An 18,309-nucleotide genomic window follows, 5' to 3' on the forward strand; every position below is an offset into this window, starting at 1 on the left:
TTTTCTCACTTACCTCTTCAAAGACAAGCTCTGTATTGCCCCCATCAATTAATGAAGTTCATTGCTACTATTGAAGTTAAACCCCAAAGAGTCTTCACATGTTTTTCTAATGTTTCTTTGCTTATCTGCTAGCTGTCTGGGGAACATTCGACCCTTTAAAGTAAGATCCGAAACTTTCACTACTTCAATAGGGTCAATATTTGGGATTCATTGATCTTGATCACCAGACCAGATACTGTAATTGTTTGAGCAAAGTAATCCTGGAGATCTTGATCCTCATGTGCATCTTGGGTTTCAGCTATGAAAATCACTTCTTTACCTTTGGAAGTGCCTGCCATGGAGGAATGAGGAATCTAACTTCAATCCAGGCTTACTCCATGTTCTGATTCAACCAAATTTCTTTTTTGTTTTTGTCCTTCCCTCTCAAAGTTTAAATTAATCCAATAAATGACCAGCATTGAAATTATTAATCACATTATTGCATATCCTACTCCCCCAATTTCAAGCTCTCTGTGTTCTTGAACACCATGTATAAAACCCAAATAGCAATATGTTCAACTTCAAGCAGCTAAGGCTAAGTAAATGGTTCCCAACCATTAAATTTCTTAGGGTCCGTTTGGTTCACAGTATGAATTGGAATCAGAATAGTTTATTCCCATGTTGGAATTCCGGCTAAGAATTGAAATCAACTGGAATGAAAATGGGATTCTGATTCTACTGCAAATGACATTCTATCGGCCATTCCTTCAAATGGAGGAATGACATTCTACCAGGAATTGGAAATGGGATTCTGATTCTGCCCAACTAAACAGTTGAAATCGGAATAACCTATTTCAATTCCAATTCCAGACCCCTATTCCCACAAACCAAACTAGCCCTTAATTTCAAAAGCTAGTAAAGAAAATTACTTGACTTTCTGAGTCATTTTTATTTCAATTTATTTTATTTTTTTAATTTTAAAAACATTACTGATTAACCATTCAGACCGAATGTCAAACCATCAATCTAAAATCGGTGGCCAAAGAAGTTCCATTTTTGGGTCGGATTTTACTTTTTTAAGACTTTGGAATGTTGAGCATCAGCCACACAATTCCAACTTGCAAGCATGGTTCAAAGTATTGATATGTCTGTGTATGGGCAGAGGCATATCGGTACTTAAATACACACGAAATTAGCTTTTTTTTTTTCAAATTTTGGTTTTTGAGGAGTTAAAAAGGATTTTTTTTTATTAAAAAAGGATGAGATCCCAAAACACCTTTCGGAACCCAAAAGATACAATAATACGGGGCGTATCGTATCGCTTTTTTGAACCTTACTTGCAAGTTGTGCTACTTTACACGCTCGCCAAGGGGCCTTTTTTCTTTTCTTTTGATATATAAAAGAATTCCTTTAGAGGGAATATCTTCAGACTTCAGTCTTGCCTAAACTTAGCAATTAGTAACTAAAACATGTAGATGCACAGACAACAGTTACCTTCACTTCAATCATTCAATGGTTGGGCACCTTCAAATTAATCAAGAAAAAGCAATGCAGCGTTACTTGCTAACAACATACGAGCAGGCGAAAGGTGCAAAAATATAACAGCTCCTTTTCGTACGTGGTGTTAAACCACTTGCCTAGTTTTCCAAGATTCAAGCTCAACTCCAAACAAAGAAAATAATGAACAATTAGAACTTTAAAATAGAAAAGAAAATGTTTTTAAGGGTTACAGCGAGAATATTCACAAGTAATATGATACAGTCAAGAGCTTGGCTATTTATAATTGCATATGTACAGCATGTATAGAAGGATCAGAACTCTATGCCACTATTTAATTGAATAGAGAACGAGGGTCTGCCAACATTGCTGAGAGGGGTTTCAACTCTAAAAACTACACCAGAGCTCCCAATATTCCCATTCCACTTCGACCTGCCAAGCTATAATACACAAGAGAATAATTCAGATACATTTTAGGGAAATATATATTATTCACAAAACATCACCGATAAATAAGGACACAAACAAACGTATATTTAAAGCTTATAACTAGCCCTGCTGAGAGAGATTTCAACTTTAAAAACTATACCAGAGCTCCCAATATTCCCATTCCAAACTATTACTATAAACTTTAAACATACCGTATGCATCAGTGAGTTTAATTCCTTCATTCAAAACTATTACTAGAAAAATGATAAGAAAATGGCTATAGTATAGTTATAAGCTTATAACTAGCCCAAGTTGAAAAAATTCAGTGTCTGGAAAATAGTATCATCAAAGGATCATATGATTCGTGAACTATGAAGAAAGTTCTTGCCACCAAATGTTGGCATACCATTCCACTAAAAAGCAGATCCCCTCTAAGAATCATTTTCAAAAAGATAAAATCATCTAGTTGATTTTTCTGAGTTTGCCTTCGACTTGATACCATCTTTTGTGTGTGTGGGGGGGGGGGGGGGGTGCCAACAATTCCACTGGAGGGTAATCTTGGTTACTTACAGATATTGATGCAAAAGCAGAAGGATAAGATGCATATGCACAGCCACAGATTAAATTCAGTTTGTCCTTCACAGTGTGAATGACCTCTGCCTGCAACCCAGGATTGCTTCCACCAAAAGTGGGGCATATGCTGAAGAGTTAAAAGAAACACAGAATAAATAATAAAAAAAGGAACAATTAATAATGCTTATAAGAAAAGGAAGAATCGTGTGAAACTCAATAAAGATATATCAGACCCAAAGGTGCTTAAAGGCTTGCCAAAAGGTGGTTTTGCCACTTCTCTTTGCAATATATATCGGGATGAGATCCCCTACCTCACCTGGGGTGGGGGGTGGGGGGTTGGGGGTTGGGGGTTTGGATTCTGGGTTTGGGGGAAGGCTATCCCCCATTAATAAGTTATGTAGGTCATCATTCAAAAGGCTATAGTACTCAACAAAAAGTAATGTTAGATATCTTATATGCAAGAAATCACGGCAAGAATACAATTAGAGATGAAATAATACAAGCATCCATTACACACCTTAATTGGACAGTTGGTCTCATCATGAGACCAGATCTCTTCCAAGCTAAAGCTTGTGAAAGGCCAAGGGAAAAGGATTTATCAGGCCACTGCACCATCGGTGTAATGCACGTTCCCCACTTGTTCTGCAAGAAAGATAAAACATTAATATTTTGCTTCCAATAGAGAAAGCAACATCAGGAGTAATTGTGATAACATGATCCCTTTCAACAAATCCGTTGTGCATAAGACGCCCAATGGCACTAATGGTAAGGTCACCAGACGGAAAAAGAAACAACCATACAAAGTAAAAGGTTCAGCATATAACCTTGCAAGAGTAGCTAAATCTCATTTCCCCTGGGTATTGACCTTGAGCTTGAAGCAGTCCACCAAAAACAGGTAGAAAAGCACTTGAAGTTAGCCCTTCACCAGCTACATAGGTAAACTGCCCATTTGGAAACTGCAAATCCATGAAGGACTGAAACAGAAGATAAAGTTAGATAGTCCATCACCAAGATGCTCCACAGTCATAGGAGTAAGAATTTTTTACAGTTATAATGGTATTGGTTTCAGAAGAGACCGATTTAAATGGTAATCATTAGGAATCACTTGTTTAACCCAGAATACTACAACTTAGGACTCAACGATAACTCAAATAGAGTAGATTTTGGTTGCAGACAGAATACAGGAGACATTGATGTCCACTGATGCTCAGATTTATTGCATCCATACAGAGCTCAATTGTTCAACAAGATGAGACTGAGAAAAGGTCTTGGAATACAGCAGATCAATGTCTAATTAATTTAACTTCTATGAGTGTGAAGGTTGTGCTCATTTCATCTAATAGCACTGTTTTATATGAACTTATAATCAATGTTTCAAAATATCAATCCCATGTATTAGAAAAGAAATCACAAAGATACATTTGGCCAAGAAATGCCAACCATCAAATGCAATCTAAGAACTAAAATGCGTTCTACTAAAAAGATGATAAAGCAAGAGTAACCTTCCAGAGCAGTACTTTATTTTTAGATGAGTTACTGGGAATCTCTATTGCACTGCATACAGAGCATATGATTTGCAAACTATGTGCATGGATATCGTTGCAAGATTTTGGATTCAGCAAGACTGAAAAATAGTCAGGGGACATGAATAGTATAATTTTTTTTTTATCAATAACACTTTCATTAATTCATCAGTAGAAAATTTACAAGTGGAAGACAAACACACTTATCTTCCAAGAGTCACAAAGAACTTCAAGAAATGAAAAAAGAAAATACAAAGACACAAAGACACTAACGTTACAGCTTAGTCCAAAACAAAGAATCCCTTTCTGCCCCTTGTTTTGCTAAACCGTCAGCTAGGGAATTAGCCGATCTTTTAATCCAACATGTCTTAACTTCCATCTCCCGCACCAGCCATTTGAATTTCCTCTTCTCATTATTATACTTCCATAAATCATTTTGATCTTTAGTCAGCCACCCTATCACCACCTCTGAATCCCCTTCAATTATAAGTTTCTTGATGTTCAATTCCTTAGCTTTCCGGGCTCCTTCCATAACTGCACATATCTCAGCTCTAAGGGAGTCACCCACTCCAATTGGGCCTGAGAACATAGCAGAGATGATCCCATTTTCATCTCTAAAGACACCCCCGATCCCTGATTGTCTTGGGTTTCCCCTACTGCATCCATCAAAGTTTAATTTCAAGAATCCACTAGGTGGGGGGGGGGGGGGGGTCCAAGCCACACTCATTACTGACTTGGTCTGCGTGCAATTTGCAATTTCACCCCACTTCCTCAACATGTCATCCACAGTGTAATCTGTGAATATTTCCAAAGATTTCAGCCACTGTACCGCCCTAAAATGTATGATAGCCCTCAGATCTGCTGTTCCTCTCTGAGTTTTTGAGAAAATCCTGGAGTTTCTTTCTTCCCACAGTGTCCAACATACTGCAGCCCTTAGTCCTCTCCACATTGTCCTTCCCCTTTTTAACCGCCACCTAAAAAAGGAAGGTGAGAAAAGGCCCTGCATGTCTGATGGGGGATTCCAGCTGCATCCAAATAAGGAGAAAGCCCAATCCCACAATGACCTCGCAAAGTGGCAAGACACAATTAGGTGAAAACCAGTCTCCCCATCTGCTTTACACAGAACACACCACTGAGGTGATAAGCAAGTATTGGGTCTCTTCTTTTGGAGTAGATCACTAGTGTTGATTCTTTCCAGATAGGCTTCCCAACAAAAACTACCAACCCTAGGAGGTATAGCTCTGCAGAAACCTCACCAACAGGGAAAGGGGACAAGGTAGGACTGGTGGACTGACTTAAGACTTTGAAGAACGAAGCACAAGAGAAAATGCCATTGGGGGTAGGTGTCCAAATTCTAGAATCCGCCCTAGTGGGGTCTAAGACAACGTTATCAAGAAGTGCAAGAAGGCTCGAAATACAGTCGAAGTCTGAGTCCCTCAAATCCCTTCTTAGACCCAAGTTCCACCCAATCCCAGAAGTGGATGAGGACGGGGTGGTGAAAGACGAGATCGGCTCATTTTTCAAATCAGAAAGAGCATACAAAGACGGAAACTGATCCTTTAGAGGGGCGCTCCCCACCCAGGTTTGTTCCCAAAATTTTATGGAGTTACCGGAATTCAAGTCATACCTGATATTAGGAATGAAAACTGGTAGCAGGTCATGAATGACTTTCCAAGGAGAATTGCTTTGATCCTAGCTCTGATTCCAATGTCCCATCCATTGTGCTCTAGCCCATGAATACTTGCCACTATTCTAGCCCATAGTTTCTCCTTCTCCATAGGAAACCTCCACAACCACTTTCCCAGCAGAGTCATATTCCACAACCACTTACTCCTACACACTATCTCCCAGCTAACTCTATGATCCCTCTTCTCTTCTCCCGACTCCCACAGGAAATCTCTCATTATCTTCTCTAATCTGTTAGCAATCTTCACTGGGATTTTAAACACCGACATGAAAAAGATGGGTAAGTTAGCAAGTGTGGCCTTAATTAGTGTAATTCTCCCACCAAGAGAGAGGTAGTTCTTTTTCCAGGATACCAATCTTCTTTCAAACCTTTCCATCACCGGGTTCCAGAAACTTTCTCTCTTGGGATTAATTAGTGTAATTCTCCCACCAACATGAATAGTATAATTTTACATTAAACATTTAGTTTTTAATTATATATCTTGTATGAGTAATAAAATAATTGTTGAGAAAGAAAACACAATTAATGTAAAATAATAAGTCAATGCAAACAGCAATAAACAATTAAAATAAACAACATTATGCTAAATTATTAGCAATAGTTACAATTTATGCCCAAAACTTCTCCAGGGTACAACATTCTTTAATCACATATTGAGAAAGAGAAGACTACCCTCAGGTGTTGTAATGGTGTCTCTGTCCAAATCACCTAATGGGCTTACCATAGTCAACTGAACCTATTCAGATTGATATCTACATATGGCCAGATTACATGTAACCCATCTACCCTATCTGTACATTATCAAAATATCCCCCAGAACAACTGATTCCTGTAAATCCTTTCCTTTGCCAAAGCATCAACAAAGTCATTTGCTGATCCATGTATCCATGAGAATGTAGTTCTTAGTTCTTTTGTCATGTTCCCATACTGTCCTTCTAAGTGCCATGTTCCCATACTGTCATTCTTTGTCCAACCAAGTGCAACCTTTGAGTCTCCTTCAACTATTAAGGTTGTGATATTAAGAAACTTCCCAATCTTAGCCTGTTCTTTCTATTGTTTCATTCATCCATTTTTAATAAAGCATGAAATTGTTGTAATTGATGTCAATTATTTTCAATGACAAATAATTGAATGAAATTCTGTGGCCAATTTTAAAGGAAAGGTTGCATCTCGTGCCTTTCCGTGGGGTTACCTGTAACTCTTATTCGCTGGATTAATAAAATCTTACTTTTTTATCAAAAAAAAAATTGTTGTAATTGATGTCCTTCCCATGATAGCTTCAAAAAATAATGATGTCCTTCCTATGTTCTCTTAATATTGGACATGTCTACTAGCCAAAATAAATAGAGAATATTTACAGAATGAATAATAAGCAATATCACATGACTGACCAATGTATTAATTTTTTCTTTGTGCCAAAACCTAAAAACAAGTTTTAAACTTACACAAGCCAATGGGTTGAGACAAATCATTGACATCAACAGCCACCTTCTATGCTTTGACCACACAGCTGGACAGAGAGAATGCATTCCATTCTGTGAAATACAAAAACAATGTCTCAACATTAATCAAGGCAAGTGATGCAAGAAATCATTCATATCCCAGATCAGGCCTTGGCAAACTAACCAATAATTATAATATTGGAGAAGGGAGTCCATGACCTAACAAAACAGAGTAAAGAAAAAGAAGGAAGGGGTTGATATATATAGTAACACATTTTATTAATATGAAGAGAAGGCAAGGTACACAAATAGCAACCCATAGGTAGATAAGTTCATCTCACCCAGAAGAAAAAAAGTAATTACAATTGAACCAAGAATATCTGTTCCCTGTTTGCCCTTACTTGGCCAAAGTGTCAGCCAAGTCATTTGCCGACCTGGGTACCCACTTATAGCTTATCACCAAAGTCCTTGTTGACCATTCAATTTGCTTTAACACATTTCTAATTCTTTATAGCTCCAAACTGCTGTCTTCTATTCCAAGTGTGAAGTTAATGAGGCATTAAGAGTTCTCTTCCCTGTTTTACTCTTGTCTCAATGTAAACAATCTCTATTAGACACAAAGTATCTAAACCCCCCAAAGTATTACATCTGAGCCAAAGACAGACCGTCTCTCCTTCCTCTTTCTACATCTTTACTATAGTTATTATTAGTTTTTTGGTAATAAATAAAAAGGAAAATTTTTAAGAACTAAAGAAGAGATTACAAAACAGGTGACAAGACATTATCCACAGAAAAATAAAAAACTCAGACCCCAAAAAACCCAAGAACCTCCTACCCCTTTGCACACATACTTTTTCCCCAGCAGATCTCCAATGACAAAAACCCCAAGACCACACAAGAGACCCAAACTCTCCTCCTGCACCCCAGACCCCAGACGCGTCCCATTCAGCATCCACCTCATAATCAAACCTCTGCACTAGATCTATTAACACCCAAACTATTCTTCTTTTCCAGCTCCAAAAAGATTTCTCTTGCAAATTCTTCCCCACCCAAGAAAAAGAGCCCCAATATTTTGCATATTTGAACTTCTGTTTTAACAATCTTTTCCAAATCAAGTTTTTTTTTGGCTATCCTCCTCACTTGATCTAAAGTCAGCTTATCATTTTCCTCTTCCCCTTTTGAAACGTTTCCCTCATCTTCACTCTCTACCCCCAACAGCTCTTCCTCTCTCATTTTAAATCAATCTTCTTGAACATCAGAATTTATTCCTTTCTTCATCTTCTCCACTTTTCCCTTCGAATTATCTGGAGAGCTACTCCTAATGTTTCTCTATTATTTATTTATGACCTTCTCCCCTTCCTCTTATAGACCCTCTTGAATTTATTACAAGGATCTGCTCCTAAAAGACCATCTTTCAACCAATAAAAAACTTCAGTAACATGAACTAGGCGACCATTATTTAACCCTTTGGGTTTTCTCAAGTTCGCCAAAGGTTTGTCACCTTCTCTGGCCCTGCAGTCATGCTTGTAACCCTTTTGCACCCCAAATCCACCCCCAAGTTTCCACAATCACTTCAATAGCAGTCCCAGAAACCATCATTTCCGCATCTCCACTCAAACCTTCAATTTCTTTGGACTTCTCAGGGCCTTCTTTTCCCCACCTTGGCAATGTAAATCTTCCACTCTCAGAAGAGTCAACTCCAATAGCTTCAGAGGCATCCCCCACCTGAAGAGAATCTTTCCCTAAATTGATCTCATTCATACTCAGAACATCTGCAACATTGTCTTGCTTTTCCGACCTTGTTGTATCAACATTATCTGGCATTGCCTCTTCAATTGTACAACCTGAAGTGACATTCTCCAAGCAGTCCATTGCCAAATCTCCAATAACCGATACAAAACCCAACTTCAGTCCTTTACCAAAAACATCTTTACTTGCGGTTGATCAATTACCTCTTTTGATGCTGTAAGAATAGAACTCTTAGCTCTATTCACCTTCAAAACCTCCTGCAAATCCTCTTAGCTTACCGACACTTATCCCATTGTCTTCCTTCAAAACCTTTTCATCATGTTGAACAAGCCTAGTAACCACTACGGGTGGCAATTTTTCAACCCAACCTGCTAACCCGCCCAACCCAACCATTAATTGGTGGGTTGGGTTGTATCCATTTAGTCCCGGGTCTGGTGGGTTGGGCAACCCAATAAGGGAGAGGCTTAATGGTTTGGGTGGGTTGGGTCATGGTTATCCAACGGATAACCCATTAGCCTCTTCATATTTCCATAGGCACTCTCTTTATCGGTCTATCCTCATTTGTCTTTTCTAGTAAACAAATACCAACATTTTAAAAACGACCCGGAAACGGAACCGTTATGGCCATCGGTTTCCGGGTCGACAATCCGATCGTCCAGTTAAGGACGGCCCGTTCTGACAAACAAATTTAAAAAAATAAAAAAACAGTCAAAGCCGTTGAACAAGTTGACGGGTCGACCACCTGGGTCAACGGGTTGTTGACTTTTTCAATTGTTTTGGCCAAAAACCAGGTTTGGGGTAAAATGAAACCGCTTGCCTGGACGGTTCCCGGGCCGAAAGATCCGACCGTCCGAGTCAATGGCGGTTCGAAAACCTTGGGAGAAAAGAAATCATCAATGTTTTCGAACCGCCATTGACCCGGACGGTCAGACCGTTTGGCACGGGAACCGTCCAAGCAAGCGGTTCCATTTTACCCCAAACCCGGTTTTTGGCCAAAAAACGTTGACCCGGGCAGTCAAACCGTCGATCCGTTAAATGGTTTTTGACCATTCCTTATTTTTAATTATTTTTTTTTATTTTTTTAATTTGTTTGTCAAAGCGGGTCGTTCGTTCGAACCGAACAGTTGGACTATCGATCTAGAAACCGGTGGCTAGAACGGTTCCATTTTCGAGTCATTTTTTAAAACGTTGTTTTCTCCTATGATTTGTAATTGTAAATGGTGATCAAATCGATTAAGGAAACAACATCAATGGCTCTCTCGAAGCGGTAGCAAAGCCCTATCTTTTTTTCTGATTCATTTGTTTCATCATTCACTTCTTAGTAGATGCTCAACAAACTGAAAAATTCAGAGGGCGCAGAGATATACTCAAGGGTTTGGGCTGAGTGTTGTAATTGTTTGCATTGGGAATGATGAGGTACATGAGCTCCCACTCCAATGTCATTGCCAATTGCGATGAAATACTCAATATGAGCCCCTTCACCTATATAAATCTGGTTTCTGCATATTCATGTTTTTGTTTTTTGTGTAGCTTTTTGTTATTTTTCTATAATTTCTCCTTTCTTCATTTTTTTATGTTTTCTATAATTTTTGTTATATTATTTTACAATTTTGTTATTTTTATGTCGTTTCTGCTTTCTTTTTTTTTTGTAATTTCTAATAGTTTTCTACAGTTTTCGTGTTGTAATTTTCACAGTAATATTGTTTTTTCCAAGGTTTTCGAACCGCCGTTGACCCGGATGGTCGGACCGTTCGGCCTAGGAACCGTCCAGACAAGCGGTTCTGTTTTACCACAAACCCAGTTTTTGGCAAAAAACCATTGAAAAAGTTAACAACCCATTGACCCGGGCAGTCGAGTCGTCAACCCGTTCAACGGTTTTTGACCATTTTTTTATTTTAAATTATTTTTTAATTTGTTTGTCAGAACGGGTTGTCTGCTCGAACCAGACGATTGGACCGTCAACCCGAAAACTGGTGGCCAAAACGGTTCCATTTCCGGGTCATTTTTTAAAACGTTGGTTTTTCAAAAATGAAAGTTGCATATTTTTTCAACTTTTTATGTAATTTCTATTAATTCTATGCATTCTTGTGTTTTTGTTTAATTTCTATTTTATTTCACGTAATTTCTATTATTTTTGTGTAATTTTCATTATTTTATCTAAATGGATTGGGTTGGATTGGGTTCAGGTGGGTTCGGGTTGAACCCAACCCATTTAATTCTATCTAATTGGGTCATTAATGGGTTGGCACCTCTAGTAACCGAACCAAACCCAACCCGCCCAATTGCCACCTCTAGTAACCACCCAATCCCACATGTCAAGAGGATTTGTAGTTATTATTAATAAAATCTTGTTTGTACCAATGAGGAAAAAAAATAACATAAGGGCATCTATTGGAGAGTTTAGAGATAAAGATTAACATTCATGAGGTCATACAAAGTAAAAGGCCTTCTTTGTCCCATTCCATATGTGTGTGATTCGCAACATGGGTTGCAAAACCACTTATAACTTACTAATCTCCTATTCTGTTGTTCTAGGAATTTGGTAGAATTTCTTATAAGTGATGCCAAGTTAATGCCACCAGATAAGATAAAAGACTATCTAGATAAAGGCTTGAAGGCTGCTTTCCTTTGTCAGTATGGTAAAGGGGAATTCCTAAACTTTCACTGATAAGAAGCAGACTCAAGAATCATTGATATATTTCATATCTATTGTGGCTCTCGGGGTCCATACAAGAGAAGATCTCAAACATCAGGGAGGGAGGTTGGTCCTATGTAGCTTCTTCATCATTAGTAGAACCATGACCATTTGGAATCATTCTGCACCCCAAAAGAATATGTCATTAAACTGTAATCTGGCTGCTCCAGACCATTCAAGAGGGGCAGGAGTCCTTTCAGAAATCATGTGGGAGATATTATTCAGGTTTATCTGTTCCTATATGCACTAGAAATTTCATACAAGCTGAACTTATGTCTTTGATTCAGAGGTAGGGATAAAATACTTCTTTATGTGATGTGACAACAGGATAGAAGTTTAGGAGGATTCATAAGTGGTAATTGGTAGATATAGAATGGGTTTACTAGCCCTTGGCTCCTATTTCATCTGAATACGGTGGCTAAATCTTTGGCATCAAGAATGAACATCTCTTTCAATTACGTAATGCTCCACAGAATCACTAGTCAAAGAAGATGTAAATTTGGCAAAGTTGTTTTGAGGATCACCCATATTGGGCAAATTTGGCAAAGTTGTTTTTGTATTTTTGTACCTGGTAGTGGATGGCTAGTTCCATCCTATTTCACCTCCCCTTCTGAAAGTTATTTTGGCTTAGCTGTAATGTATTGTTTTGGCATTCTTAACTTTAATCAGGCTCCTTTATCTAGTTAGAGGTCAAAAAGAAAATAAATGTATTCAAGCAATACTTCATCATGAAACTATAATGACCTCAAGAAACAAGATTATGAAATGGCAAAATGTTTCTAAACGAAAAGAAAATTGTTTAAGAGCACACAAAAACAGATGACTGCAAAGCAATACATATTAGAAGGGGGTAATAACATGCAATGATTTGGGGAAAATTGCAGGTGTCACTATCAGCAACATTTTCCACAGAACACAACTTAATATCTCCATGTCCTTAAGTATCTTAGTAATGCTCTCATCATGGTAGTTACCTATGGTGGGTAACCCCAATTTGGCCAATAAGAAAAAGTAAAACATCCTTACCTTCCGATCATAACCATACCAAAGCAAGTGTTGCTTTGATAGATGAACTGGCAATAAAAGTGTTGTATCACGTACAAAAAGGACTGGTCCAAGCTGAACAAGGAAAAGTGGGGAATTCTCATTTCCAGAAGTGGAACCCCCATGCGATGCCTCTACTCTCCACAAGTCCCCCCTTGCAACAACAGAACTTTCAACATCATGTGTTCTACTGTCATATGTTGATGTAATATTAATGGTCCCCTAGACTCAAAAGTAAAATGAATCAGTTCTTGAAAATTATATTGAAAAACAGCTAGTTAAACAAGTTTTTCAAATCACTTCACTGACAAAAGAAATCCAACTTCTACAGCCAACAGATTATTATATGCAAGTTTTCTTCAAAAACATTTATTAGCAAAACATCATAATAAGAAATTTGACAGGCAAATATGCAGGATAGATGATGTTTCATATCATACAAAATGCCAAAAAGAAATAATAGATAGATGTAACAGCCACAAGCCAAAAATTGCCCAACTAAATATTATAGGATTGTGGTGGTACATTTTTTTATCAGCAACACAATAAAATTCATTAATATTAGAAACCAGCAGTATAACAAGAAGTTACGAAAAAAATACAACAAACTCAAAGAAACTAATCCATCCCAGAGTATTATAAGTGAGCCCAATACATAGATTGTCTCTGAACCTCTTGCTTAGCTAAACCATCTGCTATTTAAACTGTTTGCAGATCTCCTATCCCAGTTAATTTGAATCATGATTTCTTTTGATAGCCATTTGAAACACTGAAGTCATTCCTTAGGTGCCAAGTCACTCCCTCCCCCCTTTCAGCCAGCCCAAAACTGTTCTCGAGTCACCTTCAATAATCAGCCTTGCAATGCCCAATTCTTTGGCTTTCTCAATCCTGTAAACTGCTGCCAAGAATTCTGATTTAACCACATCGCCTTGCCCAATTGAATCTGAATACAAGAAAGTATGTTTCCTTTATCATCCCTAATTACTCCTCCAATACCCAAAAGGCCCAGATTGTGCACACAACTACCATCAAAATTCAGCTCCTTCCAACTCTTTGTATTCTAGAGGATGAATCAGCTATTGCACCCCAAGACCTGAAGAAATCTTCAAACTTAAAGTCTGAGAAGAGATTCAAGGTTTTATCCCAATGTGCCACTCTTGAAGTTTTATTTCGAATAAAGTTAACCTTTTTTTCAAAAATAATAGATATAGCACTGTTACCATCATCTTATCATGTTCATTACAACCTAACTCTTTAACATATGCATTCTATAATTTCACAAGTATCATATCTAGTTTTTCCTTTTTTTAATCCTTTTTTGGTAACAAGTAAACATTTAACTTTTTTTGGAAGATGTGCTTCAGGAATGCTGTCTGTGAATTGTGAAATGGATACAAGGCTGTGACATGAATGAAATATAACAAGTAAAAAATGACAAATAAACTAGAATGTATAGGGATAGCACTAACTGCCAGTGAGGTATACGGAAAGTAGATATCTAAAATTTGGCCACATTAACTTGAATAAGTTTTTTTTTTTTTGAAAATTGAGAATTAATTCATTAATCAAAGAGAGATCTGCTATACATAAATCCAAAGAGAGGCTCAAGGTGCAGCCTAACTCTAAGAAAGTATCAGAACTACATGAGAAAACAGAAAACCACTAGTAGAGAGGTAGTACACAATTACAAAGCTGCACAAAACAAAGAGTCCCTGTTAGCCCCTTGTTTTGCAAGAAAATCAGCCATTTCATTTGCCAATCTTCTTACCCAATGGATCCTCACTATCATATTTCTTCTTAAGAAGATCTCTTAAACCCCAGACAGTTGAGTCTGGGTTCAGCAACCAGCCCACAACAACCTGGGAATCCCCTTCAATTATCAGCCTTTTTATACCAAGTTGACTAGCTATCTGAATCCCCTGTACAACAGCTAGAAGCTCTGCTTTGGTAGTCTCCTAAACCAACTGGGCCTCAGAATAATGCTAAGACATCTGTCCTTTAGGGGTGGATTCGAGCCAAGCTGAGCCGAATAGTACCAGGCTCGAGCTCGGCTCGAGAATGTTCTACAAGGCTCGAGCTCAGCTCGAGTCAAAAATTCATAAGCTCGAGCTCGGCTCGGCTCGAGCTCAATTTTAAGAAAAAAATATTCTTCGAAGCTCCTCTCCAGCCAGACATTAAGGTCCAACCCCAATCTTGGCCATTCAAAACCTTCCAAAATCTGCCTAGGATTCAAGGGCCTCCTAAAAATCATTTGAAGTGCTCCACAAATATACCTGCTATGTCATCCTATGAGGAAATCTCTTCGTAATTGACCTTTAGCTTACCCACAAAATTTTTCCTCCTCCTCCCATTGGCTAGTGCATGAAAAAAATTTTGTATTCCCATCACCTTCCTTAATCCAATTATTCCTTGATTTCCGCCTCCAAGAAATTTCGTCTCTCAAGAGGACATCTTCCAACTCCTTTTTTAATTTCCATCTTGAGTCCCTCTCTTGGTCATTCAAGGAATCTTGACTCTCCTTTCCATCCAAGTCTTCACTTTGAGACATTAAGAGGGCTTTTTGTTCCTCTACTCTCCCAAACTGAACCTTGTTCCACTCCTTCAATTTGGCCCCAAGTCTTTTCAATTTCTTGTGGAATCTAACCCCCTTCCACTTCACTCCTCTCAATTCCTCATTCTACCATCCCTTTATCTTATTCACAAAATCTGGATGAGTTAACCACATATTTTCGAACCTGAATGGTCTTGGTCCATTTCCCAAGGATTCTTGTCCAAGTTTAATAGGGCATTGATCAGAGGTAACTCTAGGTAGGGATCTAGGTACTAAATCCTTCCAATGATTTTCCCACTCCTCATTGAAAAGAAATCTATCCAGCTTAGAGCAGACAGGGTTTTCTCGGAAATTTGACCAAGTGAAAATAGCTTGCAGTAGGGGAACCTCCTTCAACTCACAAGTACTAATGAACTCGTTAAACTTACGCATGCTAGTTGTGATAGTCTGATGTGGGTTGTTTATTTCATTACAAAATCTGATTACATTAAAATCTCCACCCACACACCAAGGTCCTCCCCACAAGCCATGTATTCCATACAATTCTTCCCACATCTCGCTTCTTTCCTTATAGTTGTTTGGCCCATACAAATTGGTTAGAACCCAAACAAAACCACCATCCACATTTCTGGATTTGAACGAGATTGAGAAGTTGCCTAACAGCTCCTCTAGAGGTTCCACAACATCTTCCCACCAGATGGTGACTAAACCTCCCGAAGCACCCCAAGATGGCAATAAGGACCAATTCACTCCTCTGGCTCTTCACACCCTTCTAATCCAATTCCTGTCGAACTCCTGTAGCTTTGTTTCCTGCAGCGAAACTACATCAGGTCTCTCTTTCCTTAACAGGTCCATAATTACTCTCCTTTTCCTAGCACTCCCTAGACCTCTAATATTCCAGCTAACAATTTTCAAAAGAAAAAACTTGCTAAGTAACCTTTATAACCCCACCAAAATCCCCTTACTTTGCCTCTTTTCTTCTATCCCCTTACTTAAACATGAACAAGAACAGAGTTTTAAGTAGTGAGAATGAATTGTTTCTGCAACAATATTTTGTCGTCAAAGGATGCTGAGTTAAAGAAGGGTGGATAGTATTCGATGTAATGGACTGATTTCTACTCATAAAAAAAAAAAAGGAAAAAAGAGGCTTCAAACTTATTCCCATGCATTGTGTAAATCTTCCAGGATTGAATCATAACTGACCATGTTTTTCAGTTGCAAGTCAATCAAGAGCCAGTTGATCTACAAGAAAGTGGAAGCAGCAGAACCAGTAACCATACTATAAATCCTAAGAGTGAACTTCGAGTAACAGTTGACCCTTCACTTTACAAATTTTCTACAGATCCACCTTTCATGCCAAGACACAAGAATGGCAGAGGAGATTATCAAGGGACATTGTTTTTGCTCACTATATTAACAAGGCCAATTTGGGCATGGAATTCGATTAACCCCTTCCGAAGTGCATGACAGCGTACAGTTCATGTACTATGATCATTTCCGTGTTTTAAGTTTGCATACATGATATCAGTAGTTCTATTTGCAGTATTTAGAAAAAGACTCGAACATAGTTCTAACCCAACCCAACTAAACATTTGAATACTATATATCTGAGGCTTAGAGAGACAAGGAAAATAAATGAATTAAAAGACAAAAGCCACCAATAAAACTTACTAAAAAGAAACATAAATGAGATAATAGGAAAATAATCATTGATAGATATCAAAACTAAACAAATTAATCACCAAAGTCTTACCTGAGACTTTCCAAAATGACCAGAAGATTTCAGATTAAAGCCGAAACTTTCCTCATCCATAAATTCATCGCGAATAGAGTTGTCTTCTGCAAATCCGTAATCCCTAAACTGTTCTGCCAATGATTCAAAATCCGCCTTCTGCCCATCCACAACCACGTCCCTTCTTCGAGAATCCAAATCCGCCCTGAGCGACACCACGCCACTCTCATCTTGTCGGAATGGCATAGGCAACCTACGGAAGAACTGCTGGACAACTCCATTCAAGCAAGCCCCAAACTCTGCCCCGGCTTGCCCCAGCCTATTGCCAATATCAAAGATCGCAGAAACTCCATTAATTCCCGAATTATCCGTAGCTAGACCGAAGTCCCTTTTTCCGAAACCCTGGGTCGGGAATTCAACATCAAACAGCTTTGGCGTCTGAGGACTCGGCCATGAGAAAGACGACGGATTCATGTGAGAGTGAAGCAAGCCATTGAAACCCTGCGCGAGCCGATCCGCCAAATCGTGGCCATGTCGTTGCACCTCTTCCCATGCTTCAAACGATCTCTCAACCGACATCTAGCAGCAACTATAGGACTTGCTCTTCTCAATAAGCAATCAATCAGGACGATAGTTTAAAAAAGAAAAATTACAGATTTGAAAAACAAGAAGCTAGGCTTTGCCTTCCGAGGCAAAATTAGTCAAATAAACGGCCATGGAAAGGAAAGAGTGATACAAAGGTTGGAATTTTTTGAGCCAGAAGTTCCGCAGGATACAATCACGACATGAGAGAGGTTAAAGTAGGGTATCAATAAGAACCTCGAAATAATTACATACATGAAGAAGAAGAAGAAGAAGAAGATGAGTGAAAATTAGGGTTTCTCATGCCCTTCAATCCGCTAGAATAAAGGCTGAAGTTGGTGGACTCGGGGACCGCGTCACAAAAAGACCAAAACAAAGCATAACAATGCGTTTGTTTGCTTGCTTGCTTGAGAACGATGATGGGCTCTTCTCTTAGGCGCGCGGGGGTGCGTACAGCGCATATCCTTTGGACCGTGAATTTTCGAGTGTATCTCCGCTTTGGCCTTTGGGTCACACAACAGCTGGGGCCCCGAAAATTGTGAATATGTTTGAAAGTTAAAACCATGGGCGTGAAGGGTAGGAGATAAAGATAGGGAGAATGACTGGTCACACAAGGTCAGAATTTTGTAAATATCTGTTTTCTTTCCGTTTCGAGTGGAGGAATCTTCAGTTCTTCACCATCATAGCAGCTCGATGGAGGCGAAATGTAAATCAATCTTTCAAATAAAGTGACCAGCTTAGCTTAACCATCTTCTATATGCGAAAGCCATAATTGATGCAATACAAAGAAACTTGGACCATTTTGATTGGAAATTGGATCAGTCTT

At 38.6% G+C, this 18,309-nt stretch overlaps 1 protein-coding gene across 3 annotated transcripts; it reads right to left on the reverse strand.

Annotated features, from left to right (window-relative positions):
- Positions 1-1,566: 1,566 nt before the first annotated feature.
- Positions 1,567-18,309, reverse strand: LOC104586582 (uncharacterized). Of its 3 annotated transcripts, XM_010243867.3 has the most exons (7): positions 16,923-18,305; positions 12,601-12,840; positions 7,134-7,223; positions 3,303-3,452; positions 2,996-3,120; positions 2,476-2,605; positions 1,567-1,916 (listed from the first exon to the last, which is right to left on the reverse strand). In XM_010243867.3, the coding sequence occupies exons 1-7, from the start codon at positions 17,478-17,480 to the stop codon at positions 1,791-1,793; spliced, it is 1,419 nt and encodes a 472-aa protein (XP_010242169.1). In that variant the 5' UTR covers positions 17,481-18,305; the 3' UTR covers positions 1,567-1,790. The 3 variants fall into 3 exon arrangements, with proteins under 3 accessions (XP_010242169.1, XP_010242170.1, XP_088757063.1); XM_010243868.3 differs by lacking the exon at positions 7,134-7,223 and having other exon boundaries at positions 16,923-18,309; XM_088900937.1 differs by lacking the exon at positions 2,476-2,605 and having other exon boundaries at positions 16,923-18,309.

This window comes from Nelumbo nucifera, chromosome 3 (genome assembly GCF_055504915.1).
Source record: "Nelumbo nucifera cultivar China Antique chromosome 3, China Antique-T2T, whole genome shotgun sequence".
Taxonomy (NCBI): domain Eukaryota; kingdom Viridiplantae; phylum Streptophyta; class Magnoliopsida; order Proteales; family Nelumbonaceae; genus Nelumbo; species Nelumbo nucifera.